Raw genomic sequence first — 17,820 nt, 5'->3', positions numbered from 1 at the left:
TTTCTCTGGAGAATGCATGTTCTCTATGCCTGTAAGTTCTTTATGAAATTCAGAGGGAGAATACAGTAAGCAGAATTATGACTCTCATCTAAGGGTCTATCCTTTGGACTACAAAAGTAAAACCAGCTGTACTTTTGTCAAAGAGCCCATAGAGATGCAGAGCCTGGTGAGAAGAGAGAGGCAAAGGCTATGCATGTACAGGTATGGTGCAGGAGTCAGGGGTAGGGGATGTGAAATCGGCATACTTTTCCTGATAAAACTATACTTGAGTCCTTAGTATTTTACATATTCAAACTGGAAAAGGATGAAATAGCATGTTTTGCTTGGGAATTTGATAGCATTCATTGTAGTGGGAACAGTCCACTGACTTTTACTAGTAGAGCAAGGTAATATCAACTATGGGACTTCATTTTGAGTCCACCTTACCATGGACTGAGCCATTTCTTTCTCTCTTTACTATCTTGGTTTCTTCTTACCCAGTCTTATTCTCTGGATGCCACCCACAGTCAACTTGAGGTGCTTTGATCCAATACAAATCCAGGGTTCCCTCCAAACTAGACAGCAGGAATGTGACCCTGAATGTTATGGTGGATTATGAGCTCTTTAAAATGGCAACAAAAATGTCTGGTCTTCCTCACCTGCTTGAACTCAAAGTCCAAATGACCTTCACCATTCATTCCTTTCACTGATTTTAATATATCAGATGCCACCTTAAAACCCAAATTCAGTAGCCGTTTTTGTTCCATGAATCTCAGGAGATTGCTGGAGCTGCTTAGGCAGCTCAGAGTCATTTACTTAAGGGGGACTGAGACCCGCCAAAGGCACCGTTAGACAGCCTGGTCTGGTAAACCAATGTTCACTAGCCACACCTTTCGTGCTCACCTTTCCACACCATGATTCATTACCTGGCAGCAATAAATACTAGATGACAGAGTGCTTTGTGCAACTGAGAAGCTGAAAAGACTCACCATATAAACTACAAGGGAATCTGAAACTGCATAAAGATGAATAAAATGGCATTTGGGATAGAATTTCAGGTGAGCTTGAGTAGGCTAGTCTCAGCTGCCAGACGCACGTTGAAAAAGTACTCTGAGTAGTATTTCAAATGCAGTGATACCCAGTGTGTCTATAATTCACTCTTAGCAGCAATGTAGTGTTACCCTCATCAGTGGCAGTCTGTCAAAATCAGACCTATAATGCCTTTACTCTTAGCCGAAGGTTTTTAGGAATAAAAAGCTAAAGCAGATGTTAAACGTGGCAAATTGTATCTTTCTTCTTCTTCCTCCTAGCTCCCTCTCACCATTTAATTTTTTGATGCTCCACTTCTGATTCTCTTTCTCTTACTACCCTTTGTTGCCTTAACCTTCCTCCATTTCTTCAATCTCTCTCCATTGTTTATTTTTATTTTTTAAAACTTTATTCAAATTCCATTATTTTATTATGGCTTTGGGGGACTAATGTGCTTAATTTCCATACAGATGCCTAAATTCCATACCATGATTAATAGTAACCAGTTCCCTAAATCTGACACTTGAGAGTCATATGTAATACTTCCACAACATATTCTTATTCCTATGTCCAATTGTTCATCAGTGTCTTTTTCTTCTCCTTTCTATTTTGTCCTTTTTTTTTTTTTTTCAATTCATTACCCTCTTTTTTTGCCACCTTTTTAAATTGAATGATATTGCTTTACAGAATTTTGTGGTTTTCTTTCATACATCAACAAGAATCAGCCATTGGTACACCCATGTCCCATCCCTCCTGAACCTGCCTCCCATCTCCCTCACCATTCCAGCCTTCTAGATTGTCACCATTGCCCTCTTTTTGATCCTTACCATATCTGCTTGAGTTCAAGCCTTCATTATCTCTAGCCTGGACTCTTGGCACAACTTTGTAACGCTTCTCCCACACAAGGCTATCTTCCCTCTGCCCCTTTATACACCTGTCAGTCTGTCACTCCCCAATTTCCTTCACTTGTTCCCAGAACTGGTAGATAGAGTCTTACCTTCCTTCCACTGCATACAGGAACCCTCCAAACCAAGTCCCTGTCTCTTTGTAGCCTCATCTCCACTGCCTGCTCATCTGCCACCCTCTGCAGCCATACTGAACTATGTTTGACTCCACCGCTCTGTGACTGCACACACTCACCTTCTGCCAGGAATGCCCAGTATCTCAACATCTTCTCGGCCAACTGTTTCACCTTCCAGTGCCCTGCCCAGTGATGCTTCTGCTGATACCCTCTTCCTCTCTGTACTCCTGGGAGCTTCTGTCTACCCCATCACAGTACTGATCATAGGGTTAAAACTATTTGTTTGCATGTTGTCACCCCTACTAAACTGTGCTTCCTTTGAGGACAGGAATCTTTTGTAGTCTCAGTGGCTGGCACATGGTGGGCATGTTTGCAAATTAAATGAATTTATTGGTTGGATGACTGGAAAGCACATTATTTAAACACCATCGCTTGACAAATGGACAGATATATTTCTATGTGATAAGGCAAGTTCAGTAAAATATTAATGATAGAATCTGATGGTGGATAGTCATTATAAACTTCTTTCAACTTTGCTGTATGTTTGAAAGTTTTTATTATTTTAAAATAAGATATCAGGAGGGGAACCATCTCCTAAACTTCAGTAGTTGAAACAATAATCAAGATTCTATTAGTGGTTCATGTTACCCATAGAGATCCCACTGAAAGATGGTCTTTTAGTTCCCAAGAGATCTTCCTCAGTCCTACTCTGTCCTGCTTGGAGTAGAGATGAACTAGCTTCTCACTAGCCCCTTTTCTAAGAAACAAGGGAACCTGACTCTGGTAGAAAAAAGCAGTCCTCTTTTACCCCCTGCGATAACCAGAACTTGACCTGGGTAACCTTCCCTCACAACTGGACCTTCCTCCCAGTTTCCCCTTTGTAAGAGCGACTTCCTCTCTCCTTGATCTGATTTCCAGAAACCGTATCAGGTCACTCTTACACATTACTTTCATGTAAGAGCCTTTTCTTTTTTGAAATCCATATTATCTGTGCATTTCATATCTCTATGGATGACAAGTTATGACTTAAATCAACTGTTTCATCTGTATTTTTCCAACTACAGATTACAACTGGCTCACAGACCACTTAGTCTATGAAGCTTGCCTTGATTCAAACATTAGAGTCATCAGTGAGCACTCTTAGCATTTGTGTAAATGGTTCCACATAACACATTCCATCTTGCTTGTTTTTTTTAAAGAAGTATCTTCCCTGTAAGACTATGAACTTACAAGCGCATTTGAATTTCCATAATAAATGGCAGAGGCTGGCCACAGCAAGCATTCAATAAGTAGCTTCTGATGGAATGAACAGATAGTTTCAGACACTTTAATATACTCAATATATATGCTATTGGGAAGCTAAGGAGAACACAGAACAAGTTACAACAGCTATACTATTTCTACTTTAATTCTAATTTTATCCTGTCTTAAATGAGTCAACAGCTTTAGGGAATAACAATTTTAAGATTAGTCATACTTTGCAGGATTAATAATTTCCTAAAAGTTTCCTTCTTTACTGAGAAGGCTAAAAATATTGTCCTAACTGCATACTTCAGATTACGGTGATCAAAAGGTGATTTGGCCAGACAGAAATAACTATGAAGTATTTTTCCAAATAATCCAAGAAATATCAGATTAAACCTATCTATTTTAAGAGGATGTTTTTAAGGCAGAAATAAGTACAGTTGCAAAAGATATTCTTCTCACTATAAAAACAGCCTTACATCTTCAGCTGCAAAGTTTATGTACAATAATTATCCACTGTAGAGAACTGTTTGGAGAAATTACTAAAATGGCCTAAAATAAAGTTATAAATATAATTTCAACACACATTATTGTGGGCATGTCAAAAAGCCAGGTCTTTCAACAATTATTAAGCCTTAATCCGTTGACAGTCATGCCAGAAGTCTCTGTACTTCACAATCAGAAGCTCTGTTTTCATGTTAAAATTCTTGATTTTAAGAGTAAATTACAAACAGCATATAAATGTAACTGAAAATGACATGTCCTAGGTAGGGCTCTTCCAAATCTATGTTCAAATCCTGGCTCTTCTACATCCTACTCTTGTAATGTGGGTAAGTCACTCTCTCTGTGCCTTAGTTTCCTCATCAGTAATACCAACTCTCAAAAGGTTGTTATCATGATTATATAATACACATAGATATTTATGTACATGAGATATATATAATGGAAAATAAATATAAAGGGCCTAACATAATACCCAACATACTTTACTATGATAGTTATATCCTCTTTCCCACCTTAATATTTTATCTTTCAACTCTGAAAAACAGACTCCCAAACCCACATGAACTGATTGATAGCCAATAATTTACAATAGATGAAGACTTGTTTGCTGCAAGGCTTAAAGAAATCTTTAAATTTTAGATCATTTAAGGAAAATAGTTTTGCTATGAAAAGTACTTCTGTTTGTCATAGATTTTTGAGCCCTTCTCAAGATAAGGAAAGCTAGATTTATAGAATATCCCTTACCAAAGGGAAAAAAGGAGATGGCATTACAGCCAGAAATTCTGCAAATTAAAATTGTGATTTTGAATTGATGTAGGGTAAAGCTATACTTCTTCGAAACAGTAAACTATAAAGTAAGTATACTGTATTGAGCCACTAGGGAGGTTCCTAGTGGCTCAGATGGTAAAGAATCTGCCTGCAGTACAGAAGACCCGGGTTTGATCCCTGGGTTGGGAAGATCCCCTGGAGAAGGAAATGGCACCCCACTCCGGTATCCCTGCCTAGATAATTCCATGGGCAGAGGAGCCTGGAGGGCTACAGTCCAAGAGGTCACAAAGTGTCAAGACATGACTGAACGACTAACACTTTCACTTTTCATATTGCTCAGATATAAGAAACGGGCCACTTGCAAAGATGCAAGTTTTCTGCATCTTGTCATGCAAGAGGCTTGCTCCTCCTAAAATGAAATTCCTCATGGAAATATTGAAAAATAAGATTAAAAAATATCCCTCAAACTGGATAGATTTTTATCAAAAGGTACAATCTCTTTTTAATAGATTAGTTACCATATCATTTTCATTTGATAAGTATTAACAAATTATAGTCAGCATAGCTCTTTATCTTTTTTTTTAAGTAGAGCCCTATAGCTGGGTTTCTTACATAATTAAAATTCATGGCTTCAGATATTTATATATGAGAAGGTAGTCTAAACTTCCTGACTATGCCCCAGTTGTCTCTGGACTCTCCAGTTTCTGTGATAGTGCCTTGCACATAGTAGCGTTCAGGAGATTTCAAATGGATGCTTGATCGAGTAAACAAAGTACATTCATTTAAATATGATATAAGAAAGTTCAGAATTTGGATGGGTATCTGCTGTTAATACAGAGACTTCCCCATATGTAACAGAAAATTTTCCGAGTCTGAAGACATTGTCCTCCTATATAAACAGCTATACAATAACTGTAAAAAACTTCTATTTTTCTTCAATGAGAAAATTAGTATTTGAAACCTAAGACGTTCCAACCATATGCTTTCATTATATGTATAACAAGCAAGAATTTAACCTTTCCAATAGCATAAATCCATTGTTATAGCCAAAAAGAAACAGAAGTTTTTACTTTCAAGCTTGGTTCATTAGAAATCATTTCTATCTTTCTAGCACAAGTCAAACATAAAATGCTAGGTTGGACAGAACCTTAGAGATTTTCTCCGTTCCAGTCTTTCATTGTATAGATAAGTAAACTTAGCTCCAGAAATGTTAAGTGACTTAATACGGTCAAACAGTTAGTGGAAGAGTCAGGAAAAAAAAAACAACTTAGGTTTCCTGATTATATATCCAGTACACGTGTAGCTTTCCCAATTACTCTATGCAAACACAATACAACAGTGGTTTTATGGGGCTCTCTGAACCCTGTAAATCAATACAGTTAAATCACTAGAGATTACAGTCCCCTTACCATCTGTACTGGAGGTACTGGGGAACTTACCTTCAGTACTGGAGATGGGGGTACTGTCACATTTACTTTCACACTGCTGCATTGATGGAGGTCTACTAGTTTCTGGACAGTCACCTGATGCCTGTCCAGTGTAGGAAAGACATTGCACAGTCCGCATTTGCTGTCCAAGGCCACACTGAGCAGAACACTAAACCAAAAGACAAGAAGAGACAAAATACTGTTCTCAACAATTTTCAGGAGAGAAAATAGATACTATGTCATTTCAAATACTATATATATTAGCTTTTCAAGCCCATATGTAGTTCATCTTGGAGAGGTATATGATTAAATCATTCTATTACATAGCATTGGTTTGGAAACTCAAGGATTGTGTCATTACCCTAGAATATAGAAGTAATATCGTTTCCAGAAGACAACAGATGGAGATTTCTTGGGCTGTTATTCCAACAGTGTCAAGCAGTGCCAGTGAAGTTAAACAAGAGTATAAAGAGAAAATACCTGTGATGAAGTAAAATAGTCAGGGACTCTAGGGCTGGGACATCACTATAGCTCCCTATTTATTAAAGACTTGTGGGAAGACAAATCAGTGATCTACTGCAGTGCTCTGAATCTGATTAAAATATTAGTTCAGTCTAACAGCAGTGACCATTGTGGGCCCTGGTGATGAGACCAGTTTGAAAAAAAAAAAAAAAGAAAAGAGACATTAAATAAGTACCTTGTTTTGTAAGGTATACAAATATGAGACAAATCTGAGAAGAGGTCTGTAGCTAGCCAGTTAGCATGTCTCCCTTTCCTTTTTCACCTACTTGGGATTCATTTACTTTAGAACTGAAGTGCTCTCTGAGGGCTTAGGATTCAGCTGGCCCTGATCAGCTATCCTGGCTGAAGAGTGAAGCTGTGGTCTATTTTCGGGGACTGCCACTCAGAATACTGGAAAGCCTTTGAGATTTGGGATCAAGGAGATGAGGAAATACTTGTGCAAAGATAGGTGATGGTGATATTTACAAGATAAATAGACCGAGGCCCTTGTTGGATTAATTTGCAAAAACTCTCAAGGCACTTATAGGACTTGCCATGATATTCACAGATACTTTTATTTTTAACTTTCTAAATACAGAATGATGAGTAAATGCACCATAAAGATGTAATAAAGCTGGAGAAGGAAATGGCAACCCACTCCAGTGTTCTTGCCTGGAGAATCCCAGGGACAGTGGAGCCTGGTGGGCTGCTGTCTATGGGGTGGCACAGAGTCGGACACGACTGAATTGACTTAGCAGCAGCAGCAGCATACCTAAGATTAATCCCATATAAATAAACCAAACTGCTTTGAATATTATTTCACTATAGTGATGATTTACTATTCCAAACTAAGGAATAGTGTCTCTTGTCTCCTGCCATACAAATATTTCTTTAGGATTAAAAAATTATCAAACACTAAAAAAAAAAAAAAGCAGTTGTAATCTAACAGAACATCCATGCATTTTGTCATTTAGGTATGTTTAAAACTGTGCAGTTAAATTATAGGCTGCTCAAGTTGTAGAACTGCAGAGCCACTAAATTAAACTTTTGAGAATTAACGAATTTTAAGAAATTATAACACATTATCATGATATAAATGAAACTGCAGATGCAGAAGCATGTAAAGCATCGTCTCAAATATATCAAATGCCTTTTATACACATGCACAGATAAACACTACTTAATGGACTCATTTATTTAACAAGTTGGGTACTGAAGATATAAAAGCGAATAGAATGGACAGAAATCCCTGTCCTCAAGAAATTTACTTTATGATGAGGAGAAAAACACAATTAACAAATAAGTAAATTAAAGTAAGAAATTAAAAAAAAAATATAGTGAGTGAGAAAGAGGCGAGGTGCCAGAATGAAGAATGAGGACAGTTATGGAAACTCCCCAAAATATTAGCAAGAGTTATCTACAGGTTGAGATATTGAGGGTGACGTTTTTTCTTCCTGACTTTATTTTCCAAGCTTTCTACAACTCAGGTGTAATACTTTTATCACTATAAAACTTGCTTTTCAATACACATTTCCTAAGAATAGCTGCAGTGTAGTTCATCTAATCTACCTTTGTACTAGAATGTTAACCATAGGGAAAGCTGGGGCTGTAGTCTTCAGTGGAAATGCACTGGTGCAAACAAGCAAGCCAATTCCAGTTACCAATTAGGCACCTAAGACTTCAGTAGAAATGCTTTTCAATGTTCAGTCAAGCCTTAGTTGAGAACATTTTTCCTGTTATGTTATACCCTGGACAGAAGGTGAAGTTATCAAAGTGGCAGTGACTTTAATATTTTATAAAGGTAAACCAAAGTTATCCTACAAGGTATCATACAATGAAGTTCATCTAAAAAAAGGCTGAAGGGTGAGTCAGTTACCATGATTACAGCCGTGAAATAAATTGTGAAAGACGTTGATGCAGGTCATTGAAATTGTCCTTAGAATCAAAATGAATAGAGGAAGACAAGTAAACTCAAGTGGTGATAAATTGTGTAATTTACTCCAGGGAAGAAGAGCTGTTATATATTGAACCTGTAACACGTCAGCAATAACGTGGTCTAAGGGATACGTGTGGGCTATAGCAGATGTGAAGACGAATGCCCCTGTGAAATGAAGTGACTCAGCTCTCAGAGAGCAGGATGCACTGCTGGGCCTTTAATGAGTGTCTGACGTATTATTACTGAAAAGCAATCCCCTAGGTTTGTTTCAATTTATAAATTAATTCTGGTTGGCCATCGTGGGAGGATATCTATAACTGAAATAAATGAAAGTTATTTTATATCAAGAAAAAAAAAAGATGTAATAAAGCATCTTTGAAAGGTATTTTCACTGATTAATTTCAATTTTAGGAAACTGAATTGAAAGTATAGAGGAGAAGAAAAGGACTTGACAACATTTAAAAGAATAAACTCAAACAGGGAAATTTGGTGAAATTATTAACATGCAAAAACTTCTACATGACCTCTATATAACACTACATTGCAACAAAGAATATATAAGAAAGGAAATTCCTACCTGATTTAAATAAAAATCATAAGAGTATGTCTGCTCTGATTCTTTAATAGCATAATATCAATTGTAAATTGTGAAACTATCACACGTCTACAGATAAATACTTAACTGCATTTAATTCTTACTTAAGCTTATGATATGTATTCCACTTGAGCACTTTGTAAATTAAACTAAATATCATTATATGAAAGAACATTATTAATTATTTGTTAGACAAATGCAAATGTTAATTATTTTATGGTCACACTTCTTTTACTTCCCCACAGGGCTGAGCATAGACCAAGAATATTTATTTGCCTTAATGGAGACTGAAAATCTTTGCCCACTCCCCAGAGAAGTCTGTAGATACAGCTACACTCTGGCAATAATGCATTTTGGCCACGGTTTTGGTAATTCTATGAAATGTCATTCCTACTAAGTAATGGCAGGCCCAGAGCACAGACAAAATCATGCTGGTGTAGTTATATGCCACTACAATTTACTTGGACTCTCAGATATTAGAAAATAACTAGCTACAAGGTTAATTGTAAAACCACAGGAAAAGGGCATTGAGTCACTAGAAATTTACTTTCTGGAGCATTATTTTTTAATATAACCTAAATAGGTTTCCTTTTCAACTTTCAAAAGAACAATACTTAATTTGCCTTCTATCCAAATATATCAATTTGCTTTCAAAGGGTTTAAGAGGACCTTCAGCAAGATAACATAATTTAAAACTGAGAAAGAAAAAAATAGGAATTGGAAGAGAAAATATAAATGAATCCTATCAATATAAAACCACAGGGACTTCCCTGGCAATACAGTGGACAGGACTCCGCCTACCAGTGCAGAGGACACGGGTTTGATTCCTGCTTCAGGAAGATCCCACATGCTGCGGAGCAACTAAGCTCATGTGCCACAACTACTGAGCCCAAGGGCTACAACTACCGAAGCCTTCGTGCCCGGAGCCTATGCTCTGCAATGAGAGATGCCACAGCAGTGAGAAGCCCTTGCACCAAAATGAAGAGTAGTGCCTGCTCACCCCAACTGAAGAAAGGCTGCTCACAGCAATGAAGACCCAGCGCAGCCATTAAAAAAAAAAAAAAAAAAGATAAAACCTAATTAAGATCCTTACATGTTTTCTGTGAAGTTAACAGGATTCATTTTCTTAGTGTGAAAATTAAGAAAATGGTGTTAACTGATTTGTTCTTGAAATAGTTGAGAGAGTTGGCAGTAGAAGCCAAAGTTCTGGTCAAATCTCTGGTCATCGAGATTACTTCTCTTTAAGTTAAAATGTTAGAACCCGAGAAGTAGGTGAACGTGGGGAGTGTGTGGGTGTGGGAGAAGCGTGGCTCAGGGACTCTACGTGACCGCTGCTGCCAGTGCACTGCTCACACTCACATCTCACGCCTAGTCTGTTACTCATGTCACGGGCCCCTATAGTGACCCAACCAGGAACCTCAGTGTCTCAAGCTGCTGCTTCCGCAGGGGCCCAGAGTCCAACTGCCTTACCTGGCCCCAGTCTCCTGTCACCCAGCGAGGAGGCGGGCAGCGGCCCAAACTGCAGCGGATGCGGACAGGGGGTTTGCTCTCCTCGGAACACTGTGTTGCTGGGAATGTTTTAGAAAGGTCACTGCTCTTGCACAGAACAATCCGATGCTTGAATCCTGGACCACATTTGGGAGTACACTGTAAATAAAACAAATACTAATGAATAATGATAGTCTAAAGATAGAGAAACATTTGAGGAAAATCTTTCTCCAGCTAAATGTGTATTTGAGTAAACAACATACACATGTACTAAATCTTAAGCAAAGTCTTAACAGATATGAAAATTCCTTAAGTTTTTAAATAGAAGAACTTCTATCTTTTGCCCTAAGGTCTTTAAGAGCTAAATCCAGAGTTTGCTTTTCTTGGCAGCTTATCTTCTGTTATTGTCTGTAGGTTTATTTCTTTTGACTCCTCCCTATCCTTGGCCATATTCAGTTGTGGTAAGATGCTGCTGATTTTTGAAATGTGGAATTCTTGGTTTCTTTTGAGAGTCCCTTGGACTGCAAGGAGATCCAACCAGTCCATCCTAAAGGAGATCCTGAGTACTCAATGGAAGGAATGATGTTGAAGCTGAAATTCCAATACTCTGGTCACCTGATGCGAAGAATTGACTCACTGGAAAAGACCCTGATGCTGGGAAAGACTGAAGGTGGGAGGAGAAGGGGACAACAGAGGATGAAATGGTTGGATGGCATCACTGACTCAATGACATGAGTTTTGGGTTGGTGATGGACAGGGAGGCCTGGTGTGCTGAGGTCCATGGGGTCGCAAAGAGTCAGACACGACTGAGTGACTGAACTGAACTGAGGTGTAGTCTTCTGAAAAAAATTCTTATGGGTACTAGTAGGCCATGAGAAATTACCTTTGTGAAGCAAGCTAAGGATTGATTTAGATGTGTACAGTTGGCCCTCAGTATCAGCAGGGGACAATTTCAGGACCCTGGAGGACACCAAAACCTGTTGATGATCAAGTCCCTTGTATAAAATGACACAGTATTTGCATATAACCTACACACATCCTCCTGTGAACTTTAGATCATCTTTAGATTACTTATGATACCTAATACAATATAAACACTATGCAAATAGGTGCCAGTGCAGCAAATTCACGTTTTACTTTTTGGAACCTTCTGAAATTTTTTTCAGAAATATTTCTGATCTTCGGTTGGTTGAATCTGTGAATGTGGAACCCGGAGATATAGCAGGCCAAATGTACTCTTAGTATGCGGTAGCTAAGAATACATGATCACAGGTAAAGATTTATTGCAGAGAATCTCTGGATTCTTCCTTGTCCATCAGTTAAACATAATGAATTTGATGATTCTTTATTTGGACCAGTAAGCTCTTACACACTGAGGAAAAGAGCCTTCTTCCTGTCACAAAGTCTATTATTTACCTCTTTTTGAAGTTAATTGGAGTGCTCTACAGTTACTGTTCAGGAGTTACCTACTCAACGTGGTGGCTGGCTGAAGTCCTCCAGCTTTCTCCCCTGAACATCTGAGCCTTTCCTTAAAATCTGTACTTCTCAGTGAAGTGAGACCCTTACCCACAATATTTTGAAGCCCTGTTTCTACATCTTTCATTCAAAAACTACTACCAAATTTCCTACAGGAACTACACTAGACTGTAGTGTAGTGTAGACTGTAGGGGGAAGGAAGACCTAAGAATGAATAACTCAGTCTGTATCTCAAGGAGCTCATGGTTTTAATGAAGGAGATATACATGTGAACATAAGAATAAGTAACATTAAAGAGAATGTAAGAATATATAAATTCTTGTGCCCTTAGTCATCATCTACCTATTTTATGATTATGAATTCATATGTCCTCTCATTCCTATCAGACTATAAGCTTAAAATCATTTCATCTCTGCTTCATCTTCATATACAACCTCACCCCATCCTCAGGGTCCAACAAAGGACTTTGAGAATGTACTCAGTAAAGATATTTGGAAATATGTTCAAAACATAAATATATTTGCAAAGATGATGGTTTTGATTTATTTTTAGGTAAATCAAGACCTACTAGCCGTGGGATGGGAATGTCTTAAGGAACAATGTACACTCCCCTGAGCGGCTTTGTCGGTGCAATCTTGAACTGGTCACATGTCATATAGAGAAAGAAAAATAATACAAATTTTTCATGTGTAAATCAAGGACCAACGAACACTCTTCATCATAATGAATGTAGTAACAGAGTGCATTTCCTCCAACTTAGATAACATTTAATTAAGATACGGTTGAAGAAGAATCACATCCAGTTTTTTCCAATATGGTTCCAGAAAAGGCTTTAGTTAGGGATTTAGAGGTCAAGAGAGAAATTCCTGATCCCTGTTATTATGTTTTACAGCCAAGTCAACATCCTTCTTTCCAGCTGCAGCTTCATTCTACCCATATAATCAATCACTAGGTTCTATTAACCGAAGTCCTAAACCTCTCTCACATATGTTGATTTCTGTCTCCACTGCCACTAACCCTACCAACAAACATCATTTCTTGCATGTAATATTGCAATGACTTTCTACCAGGTCTGTTTCTTGCTCTTGTCTTACTTCAATCCACTCTCTAAAGCACATATCTGATTATGTTCTATTTTGATTAAAAAAAAAAATCCTACAGTGGTCTTCAAGATATAAACTCAAACTCTTTAAATATGCTTACTATACACTGATAGGAAGGCTCTGCTTACCTTTCCAGATTCACTTCAATAGGCATAAAGCTAATGCTGCTGCTTACTGCTATGACTGTGTGTGTGTGTGTGTGTGTGTGTGTGTGTGTGTGTGTGTGTGTATTCAGGTGTGTCTGACTCTTTGTATCCTCATGGATTGCAGCTTGCCAGGCTCTTCTGTCCATGGAAGTTTTCAGGCAAGAATATTGGAGTGGGTTGCCATTTCCTACTCCAGGGGAATCTTTCTGACCTGGGGGTCAAACCTGAGTCTCCTTCATCTCCTGCACTGGCAGGCGGTTTCTTTACCACTGAGCCACCTGGGGAGACTTAGTCCTATGACTACTGCTGCTATTAATAATGGTAATTATGGTAGCAGCCGCCATTTAATAAATACTCTAGATATCAATGGCTTCCCTAGTAGCTCAGCTGGTAAAGAATTCGATTGCAATGCAGGAGACCCTGGCTCAACTCGTGGGTTGGGAAGATCCGCTGGAGAAGGGATAGGCATCAAGTGCTATGCTAAGTGCTGTAATCGACAAAGTTCTCACAAAAATCCTATGAGATGACAATTATGTTTAAAAGGAAGAAAAAAACCTTAGGGTAAGTGATTGGTACAAAGACATGCAGTGATTAAATGGCAGACCTAATGTTAACATCTATTGAGTGTTTCCTGGATGTCAGACCCTACACCATGAACTTTGTATATATTATGTCATTTAATCCTCACCACAGCCGTGTTACTTTATATTTCAAAATATTTTACTTTATATTTCAAGATATATTTACTTTATATTTCAAATCATTAGACATGCAACACTATCTTGCAATCATGCATTCTGTAGAATGAATAGAACCCTGATTTGAGTCTCTTGAGCTTGCTCCACTTGTGTTTGGTCCTCTTGACTTCACACAAGTCTTTTCTACCATTTATCAGAGTTAGAAGACACAACCTTAGAGAATTTCTGTCACTCTCTTAATGTTTAATATTATTACTGACAATGATAATCCTACTGCTTTATATTCCACTAGAGTTTCACAGTTCATTATTCTCATATATATTTTTGAGTCTTTTACAGGAAGCGTAAACAATTTAATTGAGGTTAAACAGATAGCAAATGGTAGAGCTGGAACTAAATTCTAAGGCTTCTGTTCTGATCCATACTTTAGCTCTTAGCATTCATAGAAACAAAGTCTCATGAATACATAAGTATTAATTATTATAAAAATAAATGTGGTGAAGTACAAGAGGAAAGAGGGGTACTTCAGACTTTAGGGATATGAGCCGAGACATATAGGATGTACAGGGAATTCCGATCAGTATTTAGTATTCAGTTTAGTGTTCAGTCAATATTTTGAGGCTATGATTAATTTTCTACATTGGGAAAATTTATTGAAAAATGCACTCAAGCCTTTCTCTTTCTCTCTTCATATTTTAAAAGCATATGTATGTATATTAAAGCCTCAGATAAAAGAATGTCTATATGGGTGTAACTGAGTCACTGCGCTGGATAGCAGAGATCTGCACAACACTGTTAATCAACGATATTGCAATTAAAAAATAAAGTTAATTAAAGCCTGGGACATAAGTCTCTTGTTTATTCTAATATCTTTTTATAGTAGCAAGAAGCTTCTGCTCTTATTTGAACACTGTAGTGATATCTAGCAGTCTTCCCAAAGAGCCTGTGCCAAAGTCCTGTTTACAATTAGGAGAAGCAGACAATGCAAAGACAGACGATTCATTCATTTGTCTCTGAGAAGTCCCCAGGGAACCAAAGACAAAACAAAACAAATGAGATCGATGACAATAGGGAGAAGAATAAAAAGAGAAAGCAACACTGAAATTTATTAAGTGTGCTAAGCTCTCTGCATATCATAATCTACCTAACCGTCAGAGAAACCTCACAAAGTGCTGTTTTCACACTCATTTTACTAGTGGGAAGCTGAAGTATTGAGTAGTGCAGATAAATTCACATGGCAGTTCTGAAAAAGATAATGATCTGAAAGATAAATGTACAAATCCTCTGTGGGACAATGTGAAGTTATATGCAAAGCTTAACATACATCTTCTACTGAGGCCAGGAATAATTTTAGAAAATTATAGCCCAAGCTCCACTAAATAAGCCACGGATATTCTATCCTATAGCACTGGAAATAAAGAGATAATCAATTGGATTCTCAAAATAGTGAATGACTGAGAACTACATTAAGATTCAATGAATACAACGGACCCAAGCCCTGAAGATCTAGCCATGAATATTACATGTCTATAGTCATAATCTCAACTCTTCAGAGGGTGATTGTAAAATTAAGTGTTTAAAAATTGCTTGTAAAAAATAATAAAGGCATGGGGATGTCACTCAGACTGGCTTTGATTTAAGTAGGGCTTCATCCTGCAAATTCTTCTGACCTTATGTCAGCGATGCTCAAGCAGAGACATCCCTCAGCTTGTTTTTATTTTTACTTTGTCCCTCTGCTTTATTTAGGCTACATTTCATCTTTGCCTCTCTAGCCTTCTGATGAATAAAGAAGTTTATCTATCTGACAGCCTCAGTTTTATTTAGTTACCAAAAAAAATAAGAAATCCTAGAAAATCAAGAGTAACCATGATTATGCATATGATTAGTAGGCAGTAAATTAATCATGAATGATTCAGAGCATTTTTTAGAGACAATATTAGTCTACACTCATGTAAAGGGCATATTTTTGCACATTTTTTGAGTATGCAGTAAAATTCATTAGAAATAATTAGAAACTGAATACTTAGTTCAGTAATAAAGTAATTTTTTAGACTAAAGTCTAGTTATAAATATCAAAATCCATTCAATTCATTCTTTTTTTTAACATGCTAAAATATGCAAACATGATTTTTATTGCTTTAGTAAATATAAACTTTACTACTTAGCCACAGTCTCCAAATGTAAAGCCTAACTAATAACTGGAGCAAAAAAAAGTCTGTACATAGGAGCTCAAGATGATCAAATCTAGAATGTCTATTCATGTTACTCTATGATGTCATCTTTGTCTCTCAGGTCCTCAGTTACATGGATCTACAAAATCTCAAAACAGAAGTGGACCAATCTCTAGAACCAGGCAGGGACCATAGCATGAATGAGGAGAACTTGCTTCAGGCTGCAGGGAACACATGGGAAGATTTAAAAATCAATGTTCAGTCATCTCATGATGCAGACCTTGTATACAAGAGACAACCTGAAACCATCTTTGTGAATTATTTTGGTACAACAGACTGAAAACAGTATCAGCCAAAGATTACATGGGTACTGTTTCTATCTCTTACTGTCTTCTGTTCAGCATAAGTTAATCAGTTCACTGGACAGTAAAGTTTGTAGCCAAAAATGTAACAAATGAATAATTTCCTCCAAATCACTGCTCATGTTGTCTGTTAACAACCATCAGTTCAATTACTACAGCATTCTATCAGACTGCTGCTGCTGTTGCTAAGTCGCTTCAGTCGTGTCCGACTCTGTGCGACCCCATAGACGGCAGCCCACCAGGCTCCGCCATCCCTGGGATTCTCCAGGCAAGAACGCTGGAGTGGGTTGCCGTTTCCTTCTCCACAATTCATTCTTATAATAGCTGGGTGGAAGGTAATTCAGTGGATAATGATTCTTTAGTAAAATTATTTCTCACTATTTCTCCTTATTGTATATACTATAAAACATCTATCTTTCTTCTTTTATTCATATAATCAGAATCTTACAATTATTTAAAATCTGATCAGACTGTTTGTTTTTTGTTCTTATCTCAATTGGATATAGACGGTGATTTTTACAAGAGATACATTTATACTTCAGTTTAACATTTTATGATTAAGAAGCAAAAACACATTTTGCAGAAAAAAATTTGAAACCACACCAGGGAAAATAATTTGGCTCTCACTTATAAAGGATAGAAACATTAATATTTTGAGGTTAGACTGAATTCTCTCTGGATAAGTGGGTTTAATTTACTTAGTTACGGCACCAGAGTAGAACCTAGGAGTAAACCAGGTGATAGCATAAGTATCTACTAAAACAAAGAATGACTTGGAGGTATATTTTCCCCCACCCCCATCCTCCTTAAGTAATGCTACCTAAATGTAAATCCCATAAAGTCAATTGAGTATGATGCCAGTCATCCACTTGTCAAAGAATAAGTACAAGAAACAGACCTTTTTCAATGGGTACTCTGTGGGAGTCAAAAGAAACCATTTTTATACATCAAAAGAATGGCTAAGGATTGCTGGAGTCCATCTATAGTACACAGCAATGCTTTCAGAGTCACATGCCAAGACAGGGCAAAAACAGAAAGCCATTTAAGTCCAACATAGCATGGGTGATCCCAGGAGTGAGGCTAGATTGTAGGAAGTGGGAAAGCCATGGCTTCATTAGTTCCACAAAAGACTGCAGAAAAGTCATTTTCCACGAAGGTAACTTGGCTGAATTTTTTTTTTTTTTTTTTGGCCATAAGCATGGGGTGGGATTCACTGATGGGGAAAATGGTTCCTGGCTTTGCAACAATGGAAATTTTATGTGAGAGCAGCCGGCAAAGAAAAGAAAAAGGTCAGAGGGTACATTCCTCTTACTGCAACATGTTTTCACCAGTTGAACCTCACCCTTGTGATTAGCAGAGCTCAGACAGCTG

At 37.5% G+C, this 17,820-nt stretch overlaps 1 protein-coding gene across 7 annotated transcripts in view; it reads right to left on the bottom strand.

Moving 5' to 3' along the window:
- Nucleotides 1-17,820, bottom strand: part of ADAMTS6 (ADAM metallopeptidase with thrombospondin type 1 motif 6) — a 278,395-nt gene that overhangs the window by 10,384 nt on the left and 250,191 nt on the right. For 4 of the 7 annotated variants that reach the window (XM_061129691.1, XM_061129694.1, XM_061129693.1 and 1 more), the window contains 2 exons: nucleotides 10,476-10,652; nucleotides 5,986-6,142 (listed from right to left, as the gene is read on the bottom strand). In XM_061129691.1, coding sequence (XP_060985674.1) covers nucleotides 5,986-6,142; nucleotides 10,476-10,652 — 334 coding nt within the window. Of the gene's footprint in view, nucleotides 1-5,985; nucleotides 6,143-10,475; nucleotides 10,653-17,820 lie in introns of those variants that run through there. The other 3 variants (XR_009690552.1, XM_061129695.1, XR_009690551.1) reach the window with 2 other exon arrangements.

This window comes from Dama dama, chromosome 25 (genome assembly GCF_033118175.1).
Source record: "Dama dama isolate Ldn47 chromosome 25, ASM3311817v1, whole genome shotgun sequence".
NCBI lineage: Eukaryota > Metazoa > Chordata > Mammalia > Artiodactyla > Cervidae > Dama > Dama dama.
The sequence above is the reverse complement of the archived record's forward strand: the minus strand, read 5'-3'. Positions and strand labels throughout refer to the sequence as shown.